The 23757-nt window shown below is 37.6% G+C and overlaps 1 protein-coding gene across 2 annotated transcripts in view; it reads left to right on the top strand.

The window, feature by feature from the left end:
- Nucleotides 1-23757, top strand: part of SKIV2L2 (superkiller viralicidic activity 2-like 2 (S. cerevisiae)) — a 128290-nt gene that overhangs the window by 45366 nt on the left and 59167 nt on the right. For both annotated transcript variants that reach the window (XM_011996753.1, XM_011996754.1), the window contains 10 exons: nt 341-431; nt 1973-2097; nt 3164-3262; nt 3723-3825; nt 5596-5727; nt 8181-8260; nt 9518-9628; nt 11745-11846; nt 16955-17080; nt 23168-23318. In XM_011996753.1, the coding sequence (XP_011852143.1) occupies nt 341-431; nt 1973-2097; nt 3164-3262; nt 3723-3825; nt 5596-5727; nt 8181-8260; nt 9518-9628; nt 11745-11846; nt 16955-17080; nt 23168-23318 (1120 nt within the window). The remainder of the gene's footprint in view (nt 1-340; nt 432-1972; nt 2098-3163; nt 3263-3722; nt 3826-5595; nt 5728-8180; nt 8261-9517; nt 9629-11744; nt 11847-16954; nt 17081-23167; nt 23319-23757) is intronic.

The following is a 23757-nucleotide window of genomic DNA, read 5'->3' as shown; positions in this document are numbered from 1 at the left end:
ATGGTGCTATATATAGAAGGAAGTTGTGTCATATTCTAGACATATGGAGAGTAGGGGTGATCATTCTCTCTGTGGATTGTATCTGATTAGTAACTGTTTAGAAGCCATTTACTTTGTTTTTTATGAGAAAAGGAATATATAATATATAAATATACAACAATATAATATTACTTTTGTTAATATTTGTTAAATAGTAAGTTCTGTAACCCTTTAAAATTATTTTAATATTTCCATTTAATAAAAAACATCCACAATTCCTCCTTGGAAAAAACAACTTTTGTCTAACTATTAGCTGTTATGTCAGAATCCAACTAAATAAATTTTTCACTTTTTTCTTTAGATTTTGAGAAGTATGCTTTACAGAGGTTCTGAAGTTATGCGAGAAGTTGCTTGGGTTATATTTGATGAAATTCATTATATGAGAGATTCAGGTATATTCAGTGTTGAAATATATGTCATGTGTTTCCCTTTAGAATGACATTAGGAATTTTGAGCAAGTTATTGTTAAATTTTGCTTCTAGTTTTTGTGTGACTCGGGTTCAATAAACTGTTGCTTCTTTATATTTATTTACGTATTTATTTTTGAAACAGAATTTCACTATGTTATCCTGGTTGAAGTGCAGTATTAGCATCATGGTTCACTGCAGACTTGATCTCCCATCTCAGTTCCCCAAGTAGCTAAAACGACAGGCGTGTACCACCATGCCTCGCTAAATTTTATTTATTTTATTAGTAGAGATGGTGTCTCACAATGTTGAGCAGGCACGTCTTGAACTCCTGGACTCAAGTGATCCTCCCACCTTGGCCTCCCAAAGTGCTGGGATTACAGGCATGAACCACACCTGGCCTTGCTTCTTTAAATTGTGGACAACATGATATTATTTTTCCATTAAGATTTCATTCAAGTACAGCTCCTTAATAGTAACTTTTGCTGGGTGAGGAATGCAAATTCAAATAAAGCAAAATAAATTAAAAGCTGGCATGCTTCTAATAGAGAGCTCACCAATAGAACTAACGTTGTAGAATTTCTAAAACTTCTAGCTTGCAAAGTTAACTTTCCTGATTTTTATTTAGTTCAGTAACTATAAAATACGTGTTTATGGTTTTTAAAAAAGTGAGGATTATGAAATAAAAATGAACAAAAATAAAAACTTACAAATGCCCCTTACTTAGGCTGTTACACTCTCGTAATGAAAAAGTAAGTATGCTTGGAATTTTTAGGGTGCTGGCAGGGTTAACATTAACAAACACATTGAAAAGTTAAATGTTTAATATGTACACACTTAAGATTTGGTTTTTATTTAAACTAGCTCACTAAATCAACCTGTATTTATGGAGAAAGTAATAGAATTTAAGAAATCATTTACCCTTTGAATATTTCACCCTTTCCAAATTTATAAAATTAAGCTCTTAAGAGAGTTGTTTTGGTTTTAGAATCAGAAATCCTTTGTTGATTTGTTTATTTTAGGAGGGAAGCTGTCAAACCTTTTCCATTTTAATAAAAATGACTTACAGTTTTATCGTTCATCAAGTCTTTCTTTCATCTCCAGATGATCACAAGGATAATTTGGGTGAACGATGCCATCTGGAATAGTAATAGTATCTTCTAAATTTGTTGCTACAACTTTCTACAAGTCAGTAACCATTACTTTTCAATGCTGTGCCATAGAAATACTGTTCCGCTGCCTTGTCATTGAGGCTCTTGTTAGGTTGTTTGGAAAGATTAACCCTGGAATTGTTCTTTGTAGGCTATTTCAGAGTACATTGTATTTATAGTGGTTTAGTCTACTGATTTTCTACTGGATAGATTAATGGTGAGAAATTGTTTTCAGTAAGGTTCTATGGCTTAAAATATTCTTGGGTAAAGTCTGCATTTCTAACTATAAAACTTCAGAGAATGTAATTTTAGATGCTATCACAGAGTGACACTGTAGTCCAACTATAGTCCAAAGTTTATATTTATTTTTTTCAGAACGTGGTGTAGTATGGGAAGAAACTATTATTTTGCTTCCTGATAACGTCCACTATGTCTTTCTTTCGGCTACTATTCCAAATGCCCGACAGTTTGCTGAATGGATTTGCCATTTACATAAACAGGTATTTTTCCTTCCTTTTTTGATGTCTTCAATTTTCAAAATATTACAGATTAGCCTTGCTCTACTCTCCCTATGCTTTTTTCCTGATGTTGTCCAGAATAATAAAATTTTAATGGTAAACTACTTCTCAAATCAAGCAGCTTATCAAAATCAACTGACTAGCTTTTTAGAAATGTTGATTTCTGAGCCCCATCACAAACCCACTATATCTAAATCTCAGGGAATAGTGCCTTGGGAGCTCCGATTTTCAAAATTTCCCAAGTTGATCTGATGATCTGCCAGGTTTAGAAACTACTTCATTTACTTAGATAGGTATCCATGAGTACACAGAATTTCCCCTAATGCTTTGGTGCCAGGAAGAGCTGGGCATCTCTTGAGCATTTGATTTGATTTTTGTCCTGTAAACACAGACTTTTTACTGACTGTTTCTGTTTTGCCTTTCTAGTCTGACTTTAGCATCTGTATAGGCTTGTAACAGGCATTTGTTTACGTATACTGAATTTATTCTTGCTTTTATTTTTCTGCCCTTAATTTTCCTGTATACTGACACTCTCATGAACTTACCTGTCTATAAGCTCCCTGATCGTGTTTTTATGACATTCTCCCATATTGCTTCTGTAGGGTAGAAAAACCCAGTGGATCTTGGGGAGAAGCTAGATCAACCTGCTGCTTTATACTAAGGTTTTGAAAAGCCTGGGTGGGGCAGAAAAGTTCCGTTTTAGCTCACGGATCCTTTGTATCACCGTACTCCTCCTCTGTAGAAAAATAAGCATCTTTCCATAATAACAGCATCCCAGGGCTAGGTAATGGGTAATTGATGCTCAGGTCATGTATTTAGCCCTGGTTAGGGAATTGGTAAGTTGGGAAGATGGTAGTATAATTTCATAGACCTAATTTTTCTACATTTTTCTCTTGCCTGGGTTTTAGTGAGTTTTTTGAAGTATTTTCTCTTTGAAATGTTGAATTCATTACTTGATTTTCTTAAGAGCTGTTAGATTGGACTAAGGTATGGTTTTATTTTGAAGAAATAAAATTCTGTATGTTTAATTATTTCTTTCTTTTTACAGCCTTGTCATGTAATTTACACAGATTATCGGCCCACTCCATTGCAACACTACATTTTTCCAGCAGGGGGAGATGGCCTGCATCTTGTGGTTGATGAAAATGTAAGAGTAATTGTGCTTTTTAAATCTATAATGTCATGCTTTATTGTTAATATCTTGGTTTTTTTTTTAATTTGGAATTAGAGAAGAATGGCAGAGATACATTCGTGTGTCTTAGTTTTAATCAATCTTGATTTTTTTGTGTGTGTTTATTTCAAACATTGTATTTGAGACTTATTTTTCTTATGCATGAATCAGATTTCCCTCCTTCCCAGTATTTAAAAATGCCTAGAGAATAGGAGTTCTGGACATGTTTCAGATATCTTATGTTTTGCTTTTCTACATTTTTTTATTACTTCTTTTTCACCTTTTAATACCTCTTACCACAGATCATGTTTGGACTATTTTAGTGGCTTTCATTATTATACTAAATTATTTTATTTGAGGAAGCCTTATGTATGAAAAATGTTTGAATTATGATTAAATATTAGTGAAGTTACACAGAAAAAATTTGTGATGCCAGGGTGACTTCAGAGAAGATAATTTTAATACTGCAATGCAAGTGCTTCGAGATGCAGGTGATTTGGCCAAAGGAGACCAGAAAGGGCGGAAAGGAGGAACAAAAGGTAATTTGGAACTTTGCTTTGAGAGAATTTTACATGTAAATTGTGTATTCAAATTACTCTGACATTTTTTGTCTTAGTTTTTTTTCTGAAGCTATGTAAAGATCTAGATGAGATATGATAAAATTGAATAAATATTTATCTTTTTTGTATGACATTAAGTATAATTTACATGTTATAGAATTTACTCATCTAAAGTATACAATTCAATAGTCTTTAGTATATTTACAGAGTTGTACAGCCATCACCACTGTCTAGTTCCAAAATATTTTCATGTACCAAAAAGAAACCCAGTACACATTAACAGTTATTCTCCCTTTTCCCCCAGCCTTTCCCTTCTCATCCCCCAGACTTAGCTAATCATTAGCCTGTTTTTGATCTCTGTGGCTTTCCCTTGTCTGTACATTTCATATGTTTGGAGCAACTGGCTTCTTTCTCGTAACGTAATGTTTTCAAAGTTCGTTTATTTTATTTTATTTTATTTTAATTTATTTGTTTTTTTGAGACAGAGTCTCGCTCTGTCACCCAGGCTGGAGTACACTGGTGCTATCTTGGCTCACTGCAACCTCTGCCTCCTGGGTTCAAGTGATTCTCCTGCCTCAGCCTGCCAAGTAGCTGGGGATTATAAGCACCTGCCACCATACCCGGATAATTTTTGTATTTTTAGTAGAGACGGGGTTTCACCGTGTTGGCTAAGCAGGTCTTGAACTCCTGACCTGAAGCGATTTGCCCACGTTGGCCTCCCAAGTGATGGGATTACAGGTGTGAGCCACTGTGCCCAGCTGGTTTGTTCATTTTATGCTATATGTACTCATTCCTTTTCATGGTTAAATAACATTCCATTGTATGAATATACCACATTTTGTTTCTCCATTCATCATTGGATGGACTTTTGGGTTGTTTCTAGTTTTTGACTGTTAGGAATGCTGCTAACGTTGATGCAATGTACTATTTAATACAAGTTTTGTGTGACTAGGTGTTTTCTTCTGGATATATGCCTAGGAGTGGAATTGCTGCACCATATGGAAAGTCTATATTTAACCTTTTGAGAAACTGCCAAAGTATTTTCCAAAGTGGCTATACCATTTTACATTTTCATCAGGAATGTATGAGGGTTCCATTTTCTCTATATCCTTGGTATCACCGTACACCTCCTCCATAGAAACAGAGGCATCTTTCTGTAATTACAGCATCCCTGGGCTAGGTAATGGGTAATTGAAACTCAGATTATGTGTTTTGCCCTGATTTCCCATTTGGGAAGATAGTAGTATAATCTGATGGACCTAGTTTTTTCACATATAATTTTTCCACGATACTTAGTATTGCATGTCTGATTATAGTCATCCTATTAGATGTGAAGTGGTATCTTAATGTAGTTTCAGTTTACATTTCCCTGGTGGCTAATGATGTTGAACATTGTTGTTGTTGTTGTTGAATTATGATAGTTCTTTACATATTCTGGATACTAGACCCTTATCAGATAGACGATTTGCAAATATTTCCCCCCATTCTGTTTGAGGTTGTCTTTTTACTTTATTGATGGTGTCCATGAAATCACAGAAGTTTTTCACTTTGATGAAGTCCAGTTCATGCATTTTTTTTCTTACGTTGTTTATGCTTTTGTTGTCATATCTAAGAATGCTTTGTCTAACCCAAGATCAGGAAGATTTATTACTATGTTTTCTTTTAAAAGTTTTATAGTTTTAGCTTTTAAATTTAGATCTGTGATCTATTTTGAGTTAATTTTGGTGTATTTATTTACTCTTTTTGCAGGACCATCAAATGTTTTCAAAATTGTGAAGATGATTATGGAAAGAAATTTCCAACCTGTGATTATTTTCAGTTTTAGTAAGAAAGATTGTGAAGCCTATGCACTTCAAATGACCAAATTAGATTTCAACACAGGTACTACATCATTTCAGTATCATTTTAATGTTGTGTGAAAACGAGTGTAAAATATATTTCTAGTAATATTTTTATCTATTATGTATTACTAGGATATGCCGTTCACCTTACACTTACAGCAGTACTCAGCACATTTGTAAAAGCTTTAAAGAGCCTTGACTTATACTTTCTTTCCTTTCTTCTCCTTTTATTGAAAGATATGTGTACATTGTTCTATTTAAAATTCGGAGAACCCTATAAAAAATATTAGAATCATGCCTTCTTACACTTTGTTATCATAAACTCCTCAGTTATTATGGTTCTCTATTTGACCACTGAAGGGTAGGTCTTGTAGCTTGGTTAGACCACCTTCTATATAGAAAATACTATGCTTCATTCTCACTGAAGTGTAAACCAGTAAGACCTGCCCTTTGCTTAACTATTTTGTAATTCTCAATCAAAGCAATATAACTTTTAGCAAATCAGCAAATTGTTTCTATACATTAATTGCAAAAGTAATTCACGTAAAGTCACACAGTTAAGATAGTAGCACAACCTGACTATCTTAGTCCATTTTGTGTTGCTGTGACAGAATAGCTGAGACTAGTCCATTTTTACGCTGCTGATAAAGGCGTACTCAAGACTGGGCAATTTTCAAAGAAAATAGGTTTAATGGACTCACAGTTCCACGTGGCTGGGGATGCCTCACAATCATGGTGGAAGGCAAGGAGGAGCAAGTCATCTTACGTGGGTGGCAGCAGGCAAAGTGAGGGAGCTTGTACAGGAAAACTCCCATTTTTTAAAACCATCAGATCTCATGAGACTTAGTCACTATCATGAGAACAGCATAGGAAAGACACACCCCCATGATTCAGTCATCTCCTACTGGGTCCCTCCCACAACACATGGGAACCATGGGAACTGCAAGATGAGTTTTGGGCGGGGACACAGAGCCAAACCATATCACTAGGTAATTTATGAAAGGCAGAAATTTATTTCTTATAGTTCAAGAGGCTGGAAATCCAATTTGAGGGACCCAGCACATCTAGTGAGGGCCTTTTTTGTTGTGGAATCCCATGGCTGAAGACAGTAGGGCAGGAGAGCATGCAAGAGAGAGCAAAAGGTGGGAGAAGAGGGCTGAACTCATCTTTTTATCAGGAACCCATACCAGTGATAACTAAGCCACTCCTCTGATAAAGGCATTAATCCATTCATGAGGGCCCTGTCTCTTAAAGGCCCTACCTCTCAACACTGTTGTATTGTGGATTAAGGAGTCAGCACATTAACTTTAGGGGGACACATTCAAACCATACCACTGGCCAAGAATTGCAGTGTACTGAATACCAACCTGATTGTCTTTCAACTCTGCCTTTTACACATGTAATCCAGTACAATGAAAAGTAAATAATATCTTAAGGCGTCCAAATTTTAATTTCAGTTGTATTGTTTTCTTTATCAAGACAGGTTTTTTTTTAATCTGTGCATTTTAAAGCTAATTCCCACTTTTCCATGAGTAAAAGTAACAAATGACAGATAGCCATCATAGCCTCCTAAAGCCAATAATAGTTTGTGTTTTTTTAAAGACTGAATTGTTCTGCCCATAAATGTTTTACTTACAAGCGCCAAATAAACTTAAAGTTGGCAGGGTTGCATACTAATTAATTTAACAAATATTTATTTGGTTTAACAAATATTTATTCAGTACATATTGTTTGGTAGACTCTGCACAAGAAGGCAGTGCAATGGTTAAGAAAGAGCATGGGCTTTGGAATTGTTTTTTCACATTTAATAGTAGTGCTAATTATTAAAAAGTAAGCTTCACTTTACATAGTAGTAAAATGTAGATAATAATAGTTCCTGTGTCCTGTAATTGTTAGACTTACATGTTGTATATAAAGCACTAGTTGTGGTTATTGTTATTATTTTTGTAAGACAGTGTTTTTTTCATGAATTAAGTCTACTAGATATGTTTTGAAAGGCAGAGAATTATATTGATTATGGGATAATTTTTATCTACTTTCTCCTTAACCATTTTAAATGCCACCTCTTTACTTTGCTCTTTAAAGACTCTTTTTTTTTTTTTCTTCCTGAGACAGGGTCTCACTCTGTTGCCAGGACTGGAGTGTAGTGGTGCGATCATGGCTCACTGCAGCCTCAGCCTCCTGGGCTCAGGTGGTCCTCCTGCCTCAGCCTCCCAAGTAGCTGGGACTACAGGTGCATGCCACAATGCCTGGCTAATTTTTTTGTGTTTTTTGCAGAGACGGGGCTTTGCCATGTTGCCCAGGCTGTTCTCAAACTCCTGGCCTCAAGCCAGCCGTCTGCCTCAGCCTCCCTAAGTGCTGGGATTACAAGCTTGAGACACCACGCCTGGCCTTTAGATCCTTATTCTTTGTTATGTGTGAAGTGTGGTATCACTGACTCATTTTGATATTTCTGTACCCTTGAATTTTCTGTACCCTTGAATTTTCTCCTAGATGAAGAAAAGAAGATGGTTGAAGAAGTATTCAGTAATGCAATTGATTGCTTATCCGATGAAGATAAAAAACTCCCTCAGGTGAGTGTTCAGTATCAGTAGATAAAAGTGTAGATATTAATAGATTTCTTATATTCACTTTATGTTGCTTGGTTTTATTACTCTATTACACTTTTCACACACTGCAGCATATATGTTGTGATATGCACTTAAATGATACTTTGACTTTTACTTTAAACTTCAAAAAGTCAATAGGAAGAAAGATTTGCTGCCTGAAGGAACTGTGAGAGCTAGCATGGTGTGAAAATTACTAGTGTTCTCAGTATTACAGAATTTTTAATGCTAGTTTTAAGTCATTAACTTTTTTAATCCATAAGGCTACCACATAAAATAAGAGAGAACCCTCACTGAAAATCGTGTGTTTAATGAGGAATTTAACACACCTACTTTGCCTTAATCCAGTGTATTTTTGCTTCGACTGTTGAAATTGCCTGGGAATTCCAAAATATGCTGATGCTTTTGTGCCACTTCCAGAGATTCTGATTTAATTGATCTGATGTGCGACCTGGACATCAGAATCTTTTAAAGGTTCCCCTGATGATTGTACTATGCATCCAGAGCTGAGAAATAGTGTGTTAGACTGGTATGAAAGTTCTGTTGGGTGAAAAGAAACTTTGGGAGGTCATCATACTTTCCTTTACAGATGAATGCCTTGATTTGTAAGGGATTTTTCATAAGACTGTGGTAACATGTTTCTTGCTGTTTGAAAAGGGTATTTGATGTATAAACTTTTTTGTAGCTTTTCTTCCTGGCTGAATTAGTAGTATCTGAGGGCTGAGCCATGTTTTTATACATCTTTGTTATCGCGCACTTCTAGTATTAAGTATTTAATGGCATTTGATAGATTGTTAAAATAATTCTTCAATAATTGATTTATTTTTAGATTAAGTACATATTCATGTTAAATATGTGTTATAGTGATTTATTTTTGGGGGGTTTGAGTTGCCAGTATCTTTTAAGTTTATTTTCTACAGGCAAAAACTGCCCCCATAGCGTGTAATGTTTTTTGAGGAGATGAAGTGATGCTGGAAAGTTTAAGTCAGCAAAGCATTTGTAAAGTATATTTACTATATGCCTTTCATATGAACTAGGCCAGAATTATATTGAATTTAATAATCTGTGAGAATATAGATTTGTGTTTTGCTTTTATTCTGGAAAGATTTTACTAAGTTTCTTTAAAGAGAAAGCATTATTTACTCATTTTTCTTAATTGAGTTAGTTTAACATTTTAAAAACCATTTTCTCACATGTAAAATCAGTGTTATTCCAAAATCACAGGTAGAACATGTACTTCCTCTTTTGAAGAGGGGAATTGGTATTCACCATGGTGGTTTACTTCCTATTTTGAAAGAAACTATAGAAATTCTCTTTTCTGAAGGATTGATAAAGGTATGGTTTTATTTTTATTTTTTATGCCCCCATATTGTGTTGTATGAAGAGTCTGAAAATTAGAGAACATTGTTTATAGGCAGTTTTGTGTGTGTGTGTTTCACAAGGCTTAATGAAATGACTTAAATAATGAACTTGATGTTTATATATGCTGTTATACTTAAATAAATCTTGGAGTGTAGGTTAAAAAAAAACCATTTGTTTCCTTTCTTAAAGAATGTAGTGGTGGCCGGGTATAGTGGCTCACGCCTGTAATCCCAGCACTTTGGGAGGCCAAGGTGGGCGGATTACCTGAGGTCGAGAGTTTGAGACCAGCCTGACAATGTGGAGAAACCCCGTCTCTGCTAAAAATCAAAATTAGCCAGGCGTGGTGGTGGGCACCTGTAGTCCCAGCTACTAGGGAAGCTGAGGCAGGAGAATTATTTGAACCCGGGAGGCGGAGGTTGCAGTGAGTGGAGACACACCATTGTACTCCAGCCTGGACAACAAGAGCAAAACTGTCTCAAAAACAAGAACAAAAACAAAGAATGTAGTGGTAACACTATTGGATACCACAGAATGTTGCAGAAGGTGTATTTAATTACTAAACCTGGGGTTGTAAACTTCTTTCTATATACAGAATAAAAGGATTAGTTTAGAGAAGACAAGGAAATTGCTGGTTAGACTTAGGAAAGAGAGTTTTTTGAATATTCTAATTTAAACCAGAGAGCATCTGATTTCATTTTTTTTAATGATACTGATATTTATTCCGAGAAATGGGATATTAAAAATGGGAAACAACATCATAATGTAATCATAAGTCTATATATGAGTCATACTTTTTTTTTTTTTTTTAAATTTTGAAGCAGAATCTTGCTCTGTCACCCAGTTTGGAGTGCAGTGGCACCTCTGCCTTCTGGGTTCAAGTGATCCTTCTGCCTTAGCCTCCCAAGTAGCTGGTCCTACAGTAGCATACCACCACGCCCAACCTAATTTTTTTTTTTTTTTTTTTTTTTCTGTAGAGACGGGGTTTCACCATGTTGGCCAGGGTGGTCTTGAACTCCTGACCTTAAGTGATCCTCCTACCCAGCCTCCCAAAGTGCTGGGATTATAGGCTACTATGCCCAGCCTCATACATTATTTTATGTTTAAAAATTGTTAGCATTTAAAAAATCATATGTGAGATTTATTGTGAGAACCTCAGCACTAAGTAGAATATTTAAGATAAATTTACTTATCTTGAAGAAAATATTTGAAGTCATTTAGATCAAGAATTGGCCAATATTTATACCTAGATCCTGGTATATCCCTTCTAGATTATATATTTTGCTGAGCCCCACTTTTAAAGGATCTTTTAAAACATAAACAAGCAATACTTGCTGGTTGTAAAATTCAAATAGAGCAGTTGTATGTAAAGTAAAAAAATGAAAGATCATCCCATCACTTACCAGAAATACCTACTAGTATACATACAGATAATGAATTAGTCATTTTGTAAACAACAAAAAAAAGTCAGTAATACTGCCCTTGTTATGTAATTTCATCATATGTCAGTTTCTTCTTCATTCTTTTTAATGAATGAATAATATGCTATTGAGATGATGAACTAAAATTTTTTTACTTCTTTCCTGGAGAATATAGTCCTTCAATGACTTTACTTATATGTATATCTTTTTGTACCTAAACCACTATTTTTGTTGGTCTTAGAAGTGTATTACAGAGTCACTGATTCTAGTCTTCCTTGAGAGGTCTTCTAATACTGAAGTGGTCCTCAAAATCACTGCGTCATCAGTTGCAAAGGCCAGGAAATGTGTTCGTGTTTAGAAAACTATTCTATGACCTAAAGCTTTGTTCGTAAGACCAGTGTGCATTCTCTCTAGTTGGCACTGTTAGAATTTAAGAAAGTCTGTTTTCTGTGAATTACCAAATTTCTGGGCTATGAGAGACATTAAATGTTAATTAATAATTTTATATATAAAATACGAAATAGGTTTGAGAATAGCATATTGTGTTTTATTTTTGTAGGGTCTCATTAACTAATTTTAAAAATTAATACATTATTTAACACTTAAAAATTATAAAACTAGGTTTTCAGCTTAAAATACATGTTTAATTATAGAATTACTTATTTACTTAGGCCTTATTTGCCACGGAGACTTTTGCTATGGGAATTAACATGCCAGCTAGAACTGTTTTATTTACAAATGCCCGCAAATTTGATGGGAAGGATTTCCGGTGGGTAAGTAAAGCAATTCATACATCAAAACAATTTTTATCTTTGTTGTACTACAGATAACTGGTTTACGTAGTCTTTGAGATTTTAAGTCCAGCCTACTTAAGAACTTGAATCTGAGCTAATACAATTTCATCAAGATTAAACCTTGGCTCTTGGCCATTTGTGGTGGCTTATGCCTATGATCACAGCACTTTGGGAGGCCAGGGTGGGAGGATGATTTAAGGCCAGGAGTTTGAGACCAGCCTGGGCAACATAGCGAGACCTCATCTCTACAAAAAATGCAAAAATCATCTGGGAGTGGTGATGTGCACTTGTAGTCGCAGCTACTTGAAAGGCTGAGGTGGAAGAATCACTTGAGCCCAGGAAGTCAAGGCTCCAGTAAGCTGTGATTGCATCACTGTTCTCCAGCCTTGAGGGCAGTGAGACCCTGACTCTGAATAAATTAATTAATTGAACAAACCTCTGTTCCCTTAAATTTTTATCCTGACTCCTTCACTCCCACCTCTCCTCCAAAAAAAAGAGTTTCCTTTAAGTGAAGGAGTTTGATGATAGGAGGTTAAGTGTGCAAGTGATTTATGAATGCTTTAAATCATTTTAAATATGTCTAGAGTTTTCATTTCTTAAGGTTTAAGGTTTTAAAGCACCACTACAGTGGCTGTAGTTGCATCTATTTTGCCCTTCAGATTTAAAAGGCAAGTACCCCATTTAGTAAGCAATTACCAAACTTAAAATATGAATTTAGAACTCTGGTAGATGACTGGGATGCTGAAGTAGACACAACAAAAAGACAATACAGACTTGTTTCTTTTGACAGATATACAATAAAATGTTATGCTGTAAACACGGTGAGAAGTATGTACAGGGATATAGCATAAGAAACAAAGTCAGCTGGGGGTCAGGGAATGCTTCATAGAAAGGCAATCCTTAAAATAAGTAACAGCAGATGAGAATTTGCTAAGCAGACAGTAGAACATTGGCGGGGGTGAAAAGAAAGTGATGGAACAAAGATTTCTCATTTGAATTCCCATAGCCTGGCTTTGGGGAAAATTGTAAGTAGTCCTTTATTTAACCTTTTATTCTTGGAATTGGTGATTCTCTCTGCTTGGAGAAGTTTCTGAAAGGAATTACAAATCATCAAAATGCTGAAAAGTACCCTCACTGAAACTGTAAATAAAGACAAAACGTTTTTCATGATGTGTTGTATTTTAAAATGTTGGATGCTATACAAAAGAGAAATAGAAGTATGGTGAGTCAGTGACATTTCTGGGCCAGGACTTCTTGGACCAGGAGGGCCTGGCCCAAGGCTGCCCCCTGGCAAAAGCTGAATGGAGCTGCTGAGTGGGAGCCAAACCCTCTATGCTAGCAGGGACCCTGCAGTCTGGCTAAGGTTGGGCCCTAGCCCCTTCCTACCCAATAAAGGCAGCTGTGGAGAGAGGGAATTTGGGTTCCAGCCTGGTTTGTGGTGGGGGAAGGTACCATGACAGATTTGATGATGATTTCTAGGGGAAAGCAGTCAGCCTTCCCCACCCACATCCCACAAGGGCTCCCTCTAGCCTGAGACTCATCGGGGTCCAGACTGGAAGGTTAATGCCATTAGAGGAAGCAGGCACAGGGTGGATTGGGCAAGGGAACCTCTGAGAAGGCCAGTGCCCAGCCACCCAGGGTTCAGAGACATTTCACACAATATGGTTAAGTTTTGGGGAGAGATGTGTAGAAGCTCAAGAGAAGGAGAGAGTTAAGCAGCCTGGGACCCTCCCTAACAAAGCAACTCTTTCCTTCCTGCTTCCTTGTGGAGCACAGCGGGTGTGCACAATGGGTGGGTATGATGGATGTGCAGTGATTACTCCCAGGCTGTCTATACTATGCCAGATGCCAGATAGCACCTTCATGCCACTGTAGAAGAGGGAGCAGTGGAGCCTGATGGGAAAGGGCTATGGGCCATATCAAAGGATTGAACCAGGCTGACAATGGAATCCTAATGGTGAACCCCCCGCCCTCTGCTTTGGCCCCTAAGGGCCCCATTCCCCAGGTAGCAGCAGTGGGACTCCCTTTAACCCCTCCACTGTTGGGAAGGAGGTACCTGGGGAATGGAATGGACATCCAAAGGGGAAAGGGAGGTAAAGGTGGGCTCTGCAAAGACGACACTGAGCGTGGTAGGCTGGTGGGCCAGGGACCCTCTCATAGTCAGAGATAGATTGGAGCCTGGGGCAACCCTGCCACCAGCATGGCCACATCATCTAGAAGGGTTAAGGTCCATGCTGTTGCCCTACCACCAGAGGTCTTGGCGAATCCTAGGGTCAGGAGATGCCTTTGCAGGGGCACCATGAAGGAAGAAAGGTCTTGACTGGGAGGTAGGGGACTGTTTGGATCTAGCCAGGGGCTACGAGTCCAGTCAAAGCATAAGCTTTGTGTTTACCTGGGCCTCCCACTGGAGCATAATCTTAAGGATCAAGATGCCTTGGAATGTAGAGAGTCAGAGAAGAAGGCTCTGTGGAGGAATGGGGGTTGATTCTAGAATTAACTGTCCCAAAGAGTCCTGAGGCTATAGAACATTCTTCAGCCAGCACTGCAGCCCCCCTGTTCTGGGGAAGAGTCAAAGGGTTAGGGAGACAGTGAAGGCCAGGTTCCGTCCTTCCCCCAACTCATACCAGAGCAGTTTCCCACCAAAATGGGTGTCATTGCCAGGCCAGATACCTCATTCAGGGAGTCATGGACAGCCCCCTGTGCCACCTCTACTCTGTCACACATGGCCCAGGCCATGGCAAGGAGTGGAGCTGCTGAAGGCACAGAGAAGAAAGTGGCACAGAGAAGGCACAGACATTCTTCACCTTTTGCTTGCTGTATAGACCTGTTTCCAGAGAGGGTAACAGGCCTAGATGGCACAACAGTGAATGGCCAGGCTGAGATCATGCTATGTCTGTACCACAGCCAGGTGGATCAGCCACTGTACTGTTGCTAGTAACACAGGTTTGAGTTTCTGCAGCTCATGCTCTTGCATGTGTGTCAGCTTGGAGCCTGTCAAGTGGCTTTAACATGTGGACCGGGCATATTTGGTGCTCTGGCAGTGTGAGGAGGCACATTTGAGGAGGTTTTAGGAGATGAACTGGTGCAGATTCTGCCTGGATGAAGAGGCTGCCATGCTTATCACCCACGAGTGTCTTAGGGCCTACAGTGTAGTCATAGGAGCTCCAGGGTCCACTATCAGCAGTCAGTGAAATCCTTAGCCAGGTTGGACATACTGGGTAGCCAGCGCTCATTCGAGTAACTATACTTGCCCCTGAGGTATGATTATTGTCCCAAAGGGAATAATGCTACTCAGCAGGATGTAGACAATGGTGCCTGGGACCCACACGTGCACTGAATTGTGTAATACAGGCCAGAACCTCTGGGGCAGGGGATGCTGGTGTGTTACAGGTGATCTTCATGAGGCATTTGTAGTTGTTACTGTTCTTGTGGCACTGACCAGATTGAAGTCAGTGATGATGATCTTGGAGTCAGTGCCTGGATGATGGTATAGCAGATTCTGAGGCTTGAGGTCTTGGTTTGTGATGCCCAGTGCATGCAGATACTGGATGCCATCTAGCACCATCTGCAGCATTCACATGGCGTCATGCTCAGTGAAGGAACCCTTGGTGATGATGTGGTTGAACAGCTCCTTGCTAACAGGGACCAGTTGTATCAAAATGTATACATGTGCCCGCATCCCAAACACCTCCACCGGCTGGATGATGTTGGCATGACGCACCTGGTGCAGCACATACAGCTCTGGCTCCCACGCCTCCTACCCCTCCTGGTACTTGATCTCAATTACCTTGATGGCATATGCTGCCAAGTGGCTCAGTGCTCCATGCATACCACTTGGCAGAATCTCCTTTGGCCAATTGGGGTCTTCATGTCGAAGTTAACTGTCACTTATGGGTCGAACTTGGCCCTGTATTTAGCCATCCTGGCTGTGTAGTCACAAGGGAGGCTCTTTGTGGCCAGTATTGGGAGCACTATGCCTATTGACTGGCTGCTGGAAACCTGCCTGCCTCTATGATGAAGTGCTTATACATACCGTTCTGAGTGCCACTGAACAGCTGCACCTTCTTGACCAGATCCAGCTGGATATTGTTGGATGGCTTGAGAAGGACCTTGCTTTTCTCTCAGCCCATCATGGACATAAGGGCATCTTCTCCGGTGAGGCTGGTGGAACCTGCTCTGTAGGCAGTGTTCCAGCTATACCTCATACAGGCAGTGGGCTTTCAGTGTCTCAGCAGCTCTGCTAACCATGTCTGAGCTGTGACTGCCACCACCGTCCTGAGGCATCAGCATTGTGACATGTAGTGGTTTTTAACTCTTTTTGAGTTACAATTTTTTAAAAAGAATCTGGACCCTTTCCACAGGAGAAAAGTACACATGCACTTAAAGAAAAACTTTGCCCAGTGTTGAAGTGGTTCAATGGTGCTCTGAAAGCCTGTATACAGGAGCCTTATTGACCTTCCTCTATCAGGTTGTTCCTGATGACAAATGGACTCTACCAAACTCCAGGCATACATACCAATAAAATAGGAGAGAATTTGTTTTTTCAAAAAACATGAATTATGGTCATCTCATTTTGCAGATTCAGAAAGGTAATTATGATCAAATCAGAACTGATATTTGGTTGAGTTTGGGTCATTGTTTGCATTCTTAGATTTTGCCGTTTTCCAGAATATCTAGCTCAAAGGTATTTTTTAAATGCCAGTGAATTAGCCAGTATTTCCCAGTAGCTGTCATATATTTGAAAGCATAATTAACAGTAATTGGCTTACTGTGAAAAGCCAAAATTTTTAAAAGCCTAAATTTTAGGCTTTAAATTTAGATTAAAAGCATAAATTTTAGATCCAAAATGACAATAAGTCTAAAATTTAGTTTTGTTATGTTGGTGTGATGTGGGTTTGAAACATTATTCTCACATGTTTTGCATTTTTGTGCTTTGACTTTAACTCTTCTAAAACTTCATGTTTTTAATCATGTTTCCTTTCTTAGGGTTTATAACTTGTTACAAGTTTTACAATAAGAGAAATTTTAAGAATACGTTTTTCACCAGCTTTTCTCCTAAACTCTGAATTTTAACTGTGTTCATTCAGATTTCTTCTGGTGAATACATTCAGATGTCTGGTCGTGCTGGAAGGAGAGGAATGGATGATAGAGGAATTGTAATTCTTATGGTAGATGAAAAGATGAGCCCAACAATTGGAAAACAATTACTTAAGGTAACTACATTAAGATTCTGTACCTTTACCAAGAACTCCAGAAATATGCTTCAGAAACCATTTCAGAATTGGTTGTGTCAGTCAGATACCTAACTAAAATGAGTTAATATACTGAAACTATCTGGGCTTGGGAAGATAGAAGGGTGTGACTACTGAAAATACTAACATCTTGTATCCTACTTCACCTAATAGGTGGAGAGCAACTCATATAATGGATAGGGTGTGAAGATCTCCAGAGAGGGCAGAAATGTTTACTTTCTCCTCCAAATTTAAGAAATCTCTTCATTTGACTTATCCACTGCACAAGTTGTTCTTTACCTGTCAGAACAGGAAGTGGGACACATGATTGATAATCAAGTGTTTGGGGCAGGCAGTGAGCTTCCTCTGCCTTTGCAAGCCCAGATAGCTTAATAGGTTAATTCAGCAATCTACCTTTACAGTTTACCCTATTGATTATAAATATCCCAATCATAAAGAACACATTTTAAGCTTTATTGCAGATTAGACTTTTATTTTGCTTGCTTAGTATTTGTGCTTCAGATGGTCTAGAATTTTATTTTTGTTTTGAAGAGCTTCTAAAGGAAGTTTGGCCTGGTTGCTTTTTTTCTTCTTATCCATATAGAGAAAGATGTTAATAAGATAGGAAACTTTAATTAAAAACAAAATTAATTGCCAGCTCATTAGCTACTTAAAAGTAGCTACTTCAAAACATGTTAAGACACACTTAGGTCAGTATCTATGAGACATTGTGTGTCTAACTTTTTAGACTTGGGAACTTTGTGGAGAATTTGAGATATAGTCATAATGAAGCTTGGTATGTTGAAGCAAAATAGATAAAGGTGTGTATATCTTTATATGTCTTTACATAAGTAAAGACAAAGCTTGTCTGTACATATTCATAATAATCATATGGTGTCTTATTTTCAACTTTAGAGATTAACACTTGGAAACCTCTTTAGTGCTCCATGAAAGGAAAATTAAACAAGACTGAAAATTTTTATTCTTTTCTCTAATTGTGCCGGATATAACGCATGCTATTTTTCTTTCCTTGTACTCTGTGTGTGGAAAGAACAGAATCGGGTTGCCAGATTATAGGAGGTAATATTTTAATGACAGCATCTGGTTCCTTTAGTGCGGAATTTTCATTCCATATACTTGACGTTTCTGGATTTGTTACCTTGTATGTGTAAAGTTGTATCACCTTTCATTGCATTTTTTAAATTTACTTTTCTAATAGACTTATTGAGCTATAATTCACATACCATGCAAGTCACTCATTTCCATGGTTTTTAATATATTCATAGAGTTTTGTCACCATCACCACAATCAATTTTAGAACATTTTCATCAATCCAGAAAGAAACCCCTATACCTATTAAGTTACTCTTCTTTCTTCAGAAGACCACCCCTACCCCAAGCCCTAGACAACAACAAATTTACTTTCTGTCTCTATGGATTTGTCTGTTGTGGACATTTCATATAAACAGGCTCATGTAATGTGTACCCTTTTGTATCTGACTTTTTTTCACTTAGCCTAATGTTTTCAAGCTTTATCCATGTTGTAACATCTATCAAAACTTCATTCCTTTTCATTGCTGAATAGTATTTCATTGTTCAGCATGTATGCTACACTTGATCTGTTCAGCAGTGAATGGACATGTGAATTTTTTCCATGTTTTGGCTACTGTGAATAATGCTGCTATGAACTTTTTTTTTTTTTAAACAAGTTTTTACTTGAATATGTGTTTTGTTTTCTCCTGACTGTACACCTAGGAAAGGAATTGCTGGGTCATAGAGTAATTCTATGTGTAACCTTTTGAGGAACTGCCAGACTGTTTTCTTAAGTAGTTGCACCATTTTGCATTCCCACCAGCATTGTATGAGGCTTCTAATTTCTTTACATTCTAGCCAGCACTTGTTAGCTGCCTTTTTGGTTCATAGCCATCCTTGGGATATGAAGGAGAACATTTCACTTTGAATATTAGTTTGATTGAAAGAATGTAGTACCTGTTTGTGTATCTGCATTTCTAGGCATATTTCTTTTATCAAGACTGACGTACAACTTATTTCCTCTAGGATTTTTTCTAGGTAGTTTTACTATCATTAAGGAAATTTATAGTTAACTTACTCAGTATTTGTAACAACTAATACTTTTTCTTTTTTTTTCTTTTTCGAAACGGAGTCTCACTCTGTCCCCCTGGCTGGAGTGCAGTGGCCGGATCTCAGCTCACTGCAAGCTCTGCCTCCCGCGTTCAGGCCATTCTCCTGCCTCAGCCTCCCGAGTACCTGGGACTACAGGCGCCCGCCACCTCGCCCAGCTAGTTTTTTTGTATTTTTTAGTAGAGACGGGGTTCACTGTGTTAGCCAGGATGGTCTCGATCTCCTGACCTCGTGATCCACCCGTCTCGGCCTCCCAAAGTGCTGGGATGTAACAACTAATACTTATTGAATGTTCAGTGTGTTCCAAATACTAATTATAATAATTACTGTTATTATCTACGTTTTATAAATACAGCATGCAGAGGTTAAAAATTTGTCCAGAGCTATATTGTTGTTAAATGGCAAATCCTGCTTTCGAACTCTGGCAGTCTGATTTCTGAGTTTATGCTTCTAACTACCATATGGTACTGCTTCTCAGTACCTCTCGCAAATAGATTTTTCAACTAGTAGTTTAAACACAATTTGACATGAGACAGCAGTTTGTTCTTTGATGTACTTAAAGTAGATAGGCTAAAAAATAGTCATGTCAGGTATATTTTGTTTTCTTATAGGCAAAAATAATTGATCATTCTTAAGTAATTTCAGAACTTGAATAGAAATACTGAGTACTTGAAGTTATTTTCTCAAAAATTAAAATACGTAACTTCTTCATAGTTACCTTATATGTAGAAATAGTAGGTTTACTTTATACATTAGTATATAATTCAAGTCTATTTGTCATATGTATTTATTTTTCCTATTGGTGTTAGAACCATGGCAAAATGTGTTTGTTGCCTGCTAGAGCTTTCAAACTCTCAGTACATTCATACACACACACACACATATTTATATATTTGAGCATGTAAATAATTTAATGATTGTGAATTTGAAATATTTTAATAATTTTTTTCCTTCATTTTTATGGCTTGAGTAATTTTTTAACTTGCTCACTGCAGCCTCCACCTACCGGGTTCAAGCGATTCTCCTGCCTCAGCTTCCCAAGTAGCTGGGATTATAGGCACCTATGGCCACCCCCAGCTAATTTTTGTATTTTTTTGGTAGAAACGGGATTTTACCATGTTGACCAGCCTGGTCTCAAATTCCTGACCTCAGGGGATCTGCCTACCTCAGCCCCCCAAAGTGCTGGGATTACAGGCGTGAGCCACTGCGCCCAGCCTTTTTAAAAATAGAGACAGGGTCTCCCTTTGTTGCCCAGGCTGATCTCTATCTCCTGAGGCTCAAGGGATCTTCCTCCTGTCTCAGCCTCCCAAGGTGCTAGGATTATGGATTATAGGCGTGAGCCACGATGCCCAGCTTTTTTTTTTTTTTTTTTTTTTTTGAGACAGGGCCTTGCTCTGTTGCCCAGACTGGAATGCAGTGGTGCAATCTCAGCTCACTGCAGCTTTGACCTGCAGGGCTCAAGCAGCCCTCCCACCTCAGCCTCCCAAGTAACTGGGACTACAGGCATGCACCACCAAATCAATTTTTTTTTTTTTTTTTGGTATTTTTTGTAGAGACAAGGTTTCGCCATGTTGCTAAGGCTTGCCTTGAACTCCCAGGCTCAAGCAATCTGCCCATCTTGGCCTCCCAAAGTGCTGGGATCACAGGCATGAACCATCATGCTGGCTGACTTGGCTGATTTTTAAAGGAACAATAGAGAAACCTGTTCAACTTTTCCAGTATTGCTGTTGTTGAAGTATCTGCTATTAGCTTAAACAGAATTTGACATAAGGCAGCAGTTTTTTTTGTTTTTTGGGTTTTATTGTTGTTGTTGTTGTTGTTTTTGAGACGGTTTCTCGCTCTATCACCCAGACTGTAGTACAGTGGTGCAATCTTGGATCACTGCAACCTCCACCTCCTGGGTTCAAGTGATTCTCCTGCCCCAGCCTCCCAAGTAGCTGGGATTACAGGCATGTGCCACCATGCCTGGCTAATTTTGTATTTTTAGTAGAGATGGGGTTTCACCATGTTGGCCAGGCTGGTCTTGAACTCTTGAGCTCAGGTGATCCGCCCACCTTGGCTTCCCAAAGTGCTAGTATTACATGCATGAGCCACCACACCCAGCCAAGTTAGCGGTTCTTTTGATACATTTTTGATTACTTGAGAAGAGTCACAAAAAAATCATTTTTCATAATATTTGTTCAAATGAAAAGTTGAGTAAATGAGAAAGTGTGTTATTAAACAGCTTTTCAGAAAGACTGGTGAATGCATCTTTTATTTGTTAGCAGTTAAGTATTATATTTTTCCACTATAACTAGAAGAAATACATGCTCCAATATGGTGCCCATGTTTTCCAAAGAATGTAAAAATATCACAGTATTTTGAGTAGATGTTACTAGTTTTATCAAAATGAAACCATTTCTATACTTTCTGAAATTACTAAATAAACATACTAGTAACTTAGAGTACATAAAGTGCTCATTTCAATAGTATGATATTTCTAGTCAGTGGTGTGTTCTTTTCAACAATGAATCAAATTTTCCTGAATTGAAGGAAAAATAATTTTGACCTTACTGGTTATTTAAATTATTTGTAAATGTAAGAAGCATATACCTATTCTATTAAAGTTGGTTCTGTAACTGTACTTAAGATAACTATGTACAGGCCTTTTTTGAAGAAGTGGGAAGGCTCACATTTATTTATTTCTCCATCTTCCACCTTTATGGTTTATAATGCAAGAATATTTAGCCTGTTAATTTTTAGAACTAGTTGCCTAAATGAACCATATATTCTAAAATATAAGAGATCATTATATTAGTATTTATAAAATATTACAAAAACTGTTCTAGAAAAGTGGTATGTTTGGCTCTCTCAATATCTTTTTAGTAAGCAAATTGGCAAAAAGGAATTCTTCAAAGTTTGCCTGGAATCCTTCAAAGTTTACATAATATCTTTATCATTGGTTACCTTTCTTGTTTCAGTTAAATTGTAGGTGATCCTCTTATTAGGCTGTCTCTTGATACATTGTTTTAGTTAACTGATCAAATTAAATACATTAAAAGAGTACTTGATCAACATTCAAAGGGTTCCTATATTTTTAGTAATGTGAGGTATGCGTTGGATTGATAGGTATATAAAATAAGTTCCAATATGACTTGCCCTCTATGAAGACTTTAAGCCTAGATACTCCTAGATTTTAGCTCCTGCTTTACTCTTGGCAAGTCCCTGCATCTCTCTGAGCCTCTGTTTCTTGTTTAAAATGGAGACAAAATATTGTTACGAATGTTGTGAATTGAAGATTTAGTATTTATTTAGTACAGTGAGTGGCATATGCTAAGCCCTCAGTAAATGGTGATCATTTCTAAACTAAAGGAATATATTTACATTCATACAAAGCAAGCAAGAAGCAATACATGGCCCAGTGCTAGAATATAAGTTCTGATAATTCTAGTTCTGGGAAGTTTGAGATGATTCTGGACTAGATGGTTGTGGTTTAAGGCTTTATGGAGGAATGTAGGTGGGGCAAGCTCCAAAGGAATGGAGTCAGAGTGGAGGTTATATTTTAATTTTCATGGCTAAAAAGAAAGAATGCTATTTTAGGAAACAGGAGAGGCTTTAGAATCAAGAATTAACACGTATTTGGAGTTCTTAGTTTTGCTAAAACAAAGGATTTGTGTGAATACTTATAGATGAGAGATATAAGCTTATTAACTTGATTGCTAAATTGGGTATTCAGTTCTGAGCCTCAGTATTTTCCATTTTTACCCTTATCTTTAGAAAACAATAGAGTTTACAACATGTCCAGTACACTTCTGTGTGGTATGTGTTTGAGAAATAAAAGTTTCTTAATACACTTCTGCTATGATGTATTATGCATTATAGTAGGTTTAAGGTACTTGGGTAAATTTATTTGGAAAACTACAAAATTGACATTTTTTTTCTCTCTTAGGGCTCTGCTGATCCTCTAAATAGTGCTTTCCATTTGACCTACAACATGGTTTTGAACTTACTACGTGTAGAAGAAATTAATCCTGAGTACATGTTGGAAAAATCCTTCTATCAGTTTCAGCATTATCGAGCAATTCCAGGAGTAGTAGAGAGTAAGTATAAAATACTGTAACAGAGCTTAATGTAGCTAGGAGACTAGCAAAATGTCTACATTATTGGCTGCTTTGGCTTTTTTTTGTAAGGTAAATTTTGGTTCATATGTAATGGACTGCACAACTGTAGTCTGGTCATTGTAACTGAATAGAACATTTCAAAATGAAGGAAAGAAAACGCTGGCAGGGAACTTTTCTATAGTTGGCTCAAATTTAGTATAATTCTTGTCTTGTGCGTATGTATCGTATAACTCATGGTCCTGAATAATGAAATAACACAAAGCCTAGTATTTTAAAACTTGACCTGTAAGAAGCACATGCAGCCAGGCGCGGTGGCTCACGACTGTAATCCCAGCACTTTGGGAGGCCAAGGCGGGTGGATCACGAGGTCAAGAGATCGGGACCATCCTGGCCAACATGGTGAAACCCTGTCGCTACT

This window comes from Mandrillus leucophaeus, unplaced genomic scaffold, assembly GCF_000951045.1.
Source record: "Mandrillus leucophaeus isolate KB7577 unplaced genomic scaffold, Mleu.le_1.0 Scaffold523, whole genome shotgun sequence".
Classification (NCBI taxonomy): Eukaryota; Metazoa; Chordata; class Mammalia; order Primates; family Cercopithecidae; genus Mandrillus; species Mandrillus leucophaeus.
The sequence above is the reverse complement of the archived record's forward strand: the minus strand, read 5'-3'. Positions and strand labels throughout refer to the sequence as shown.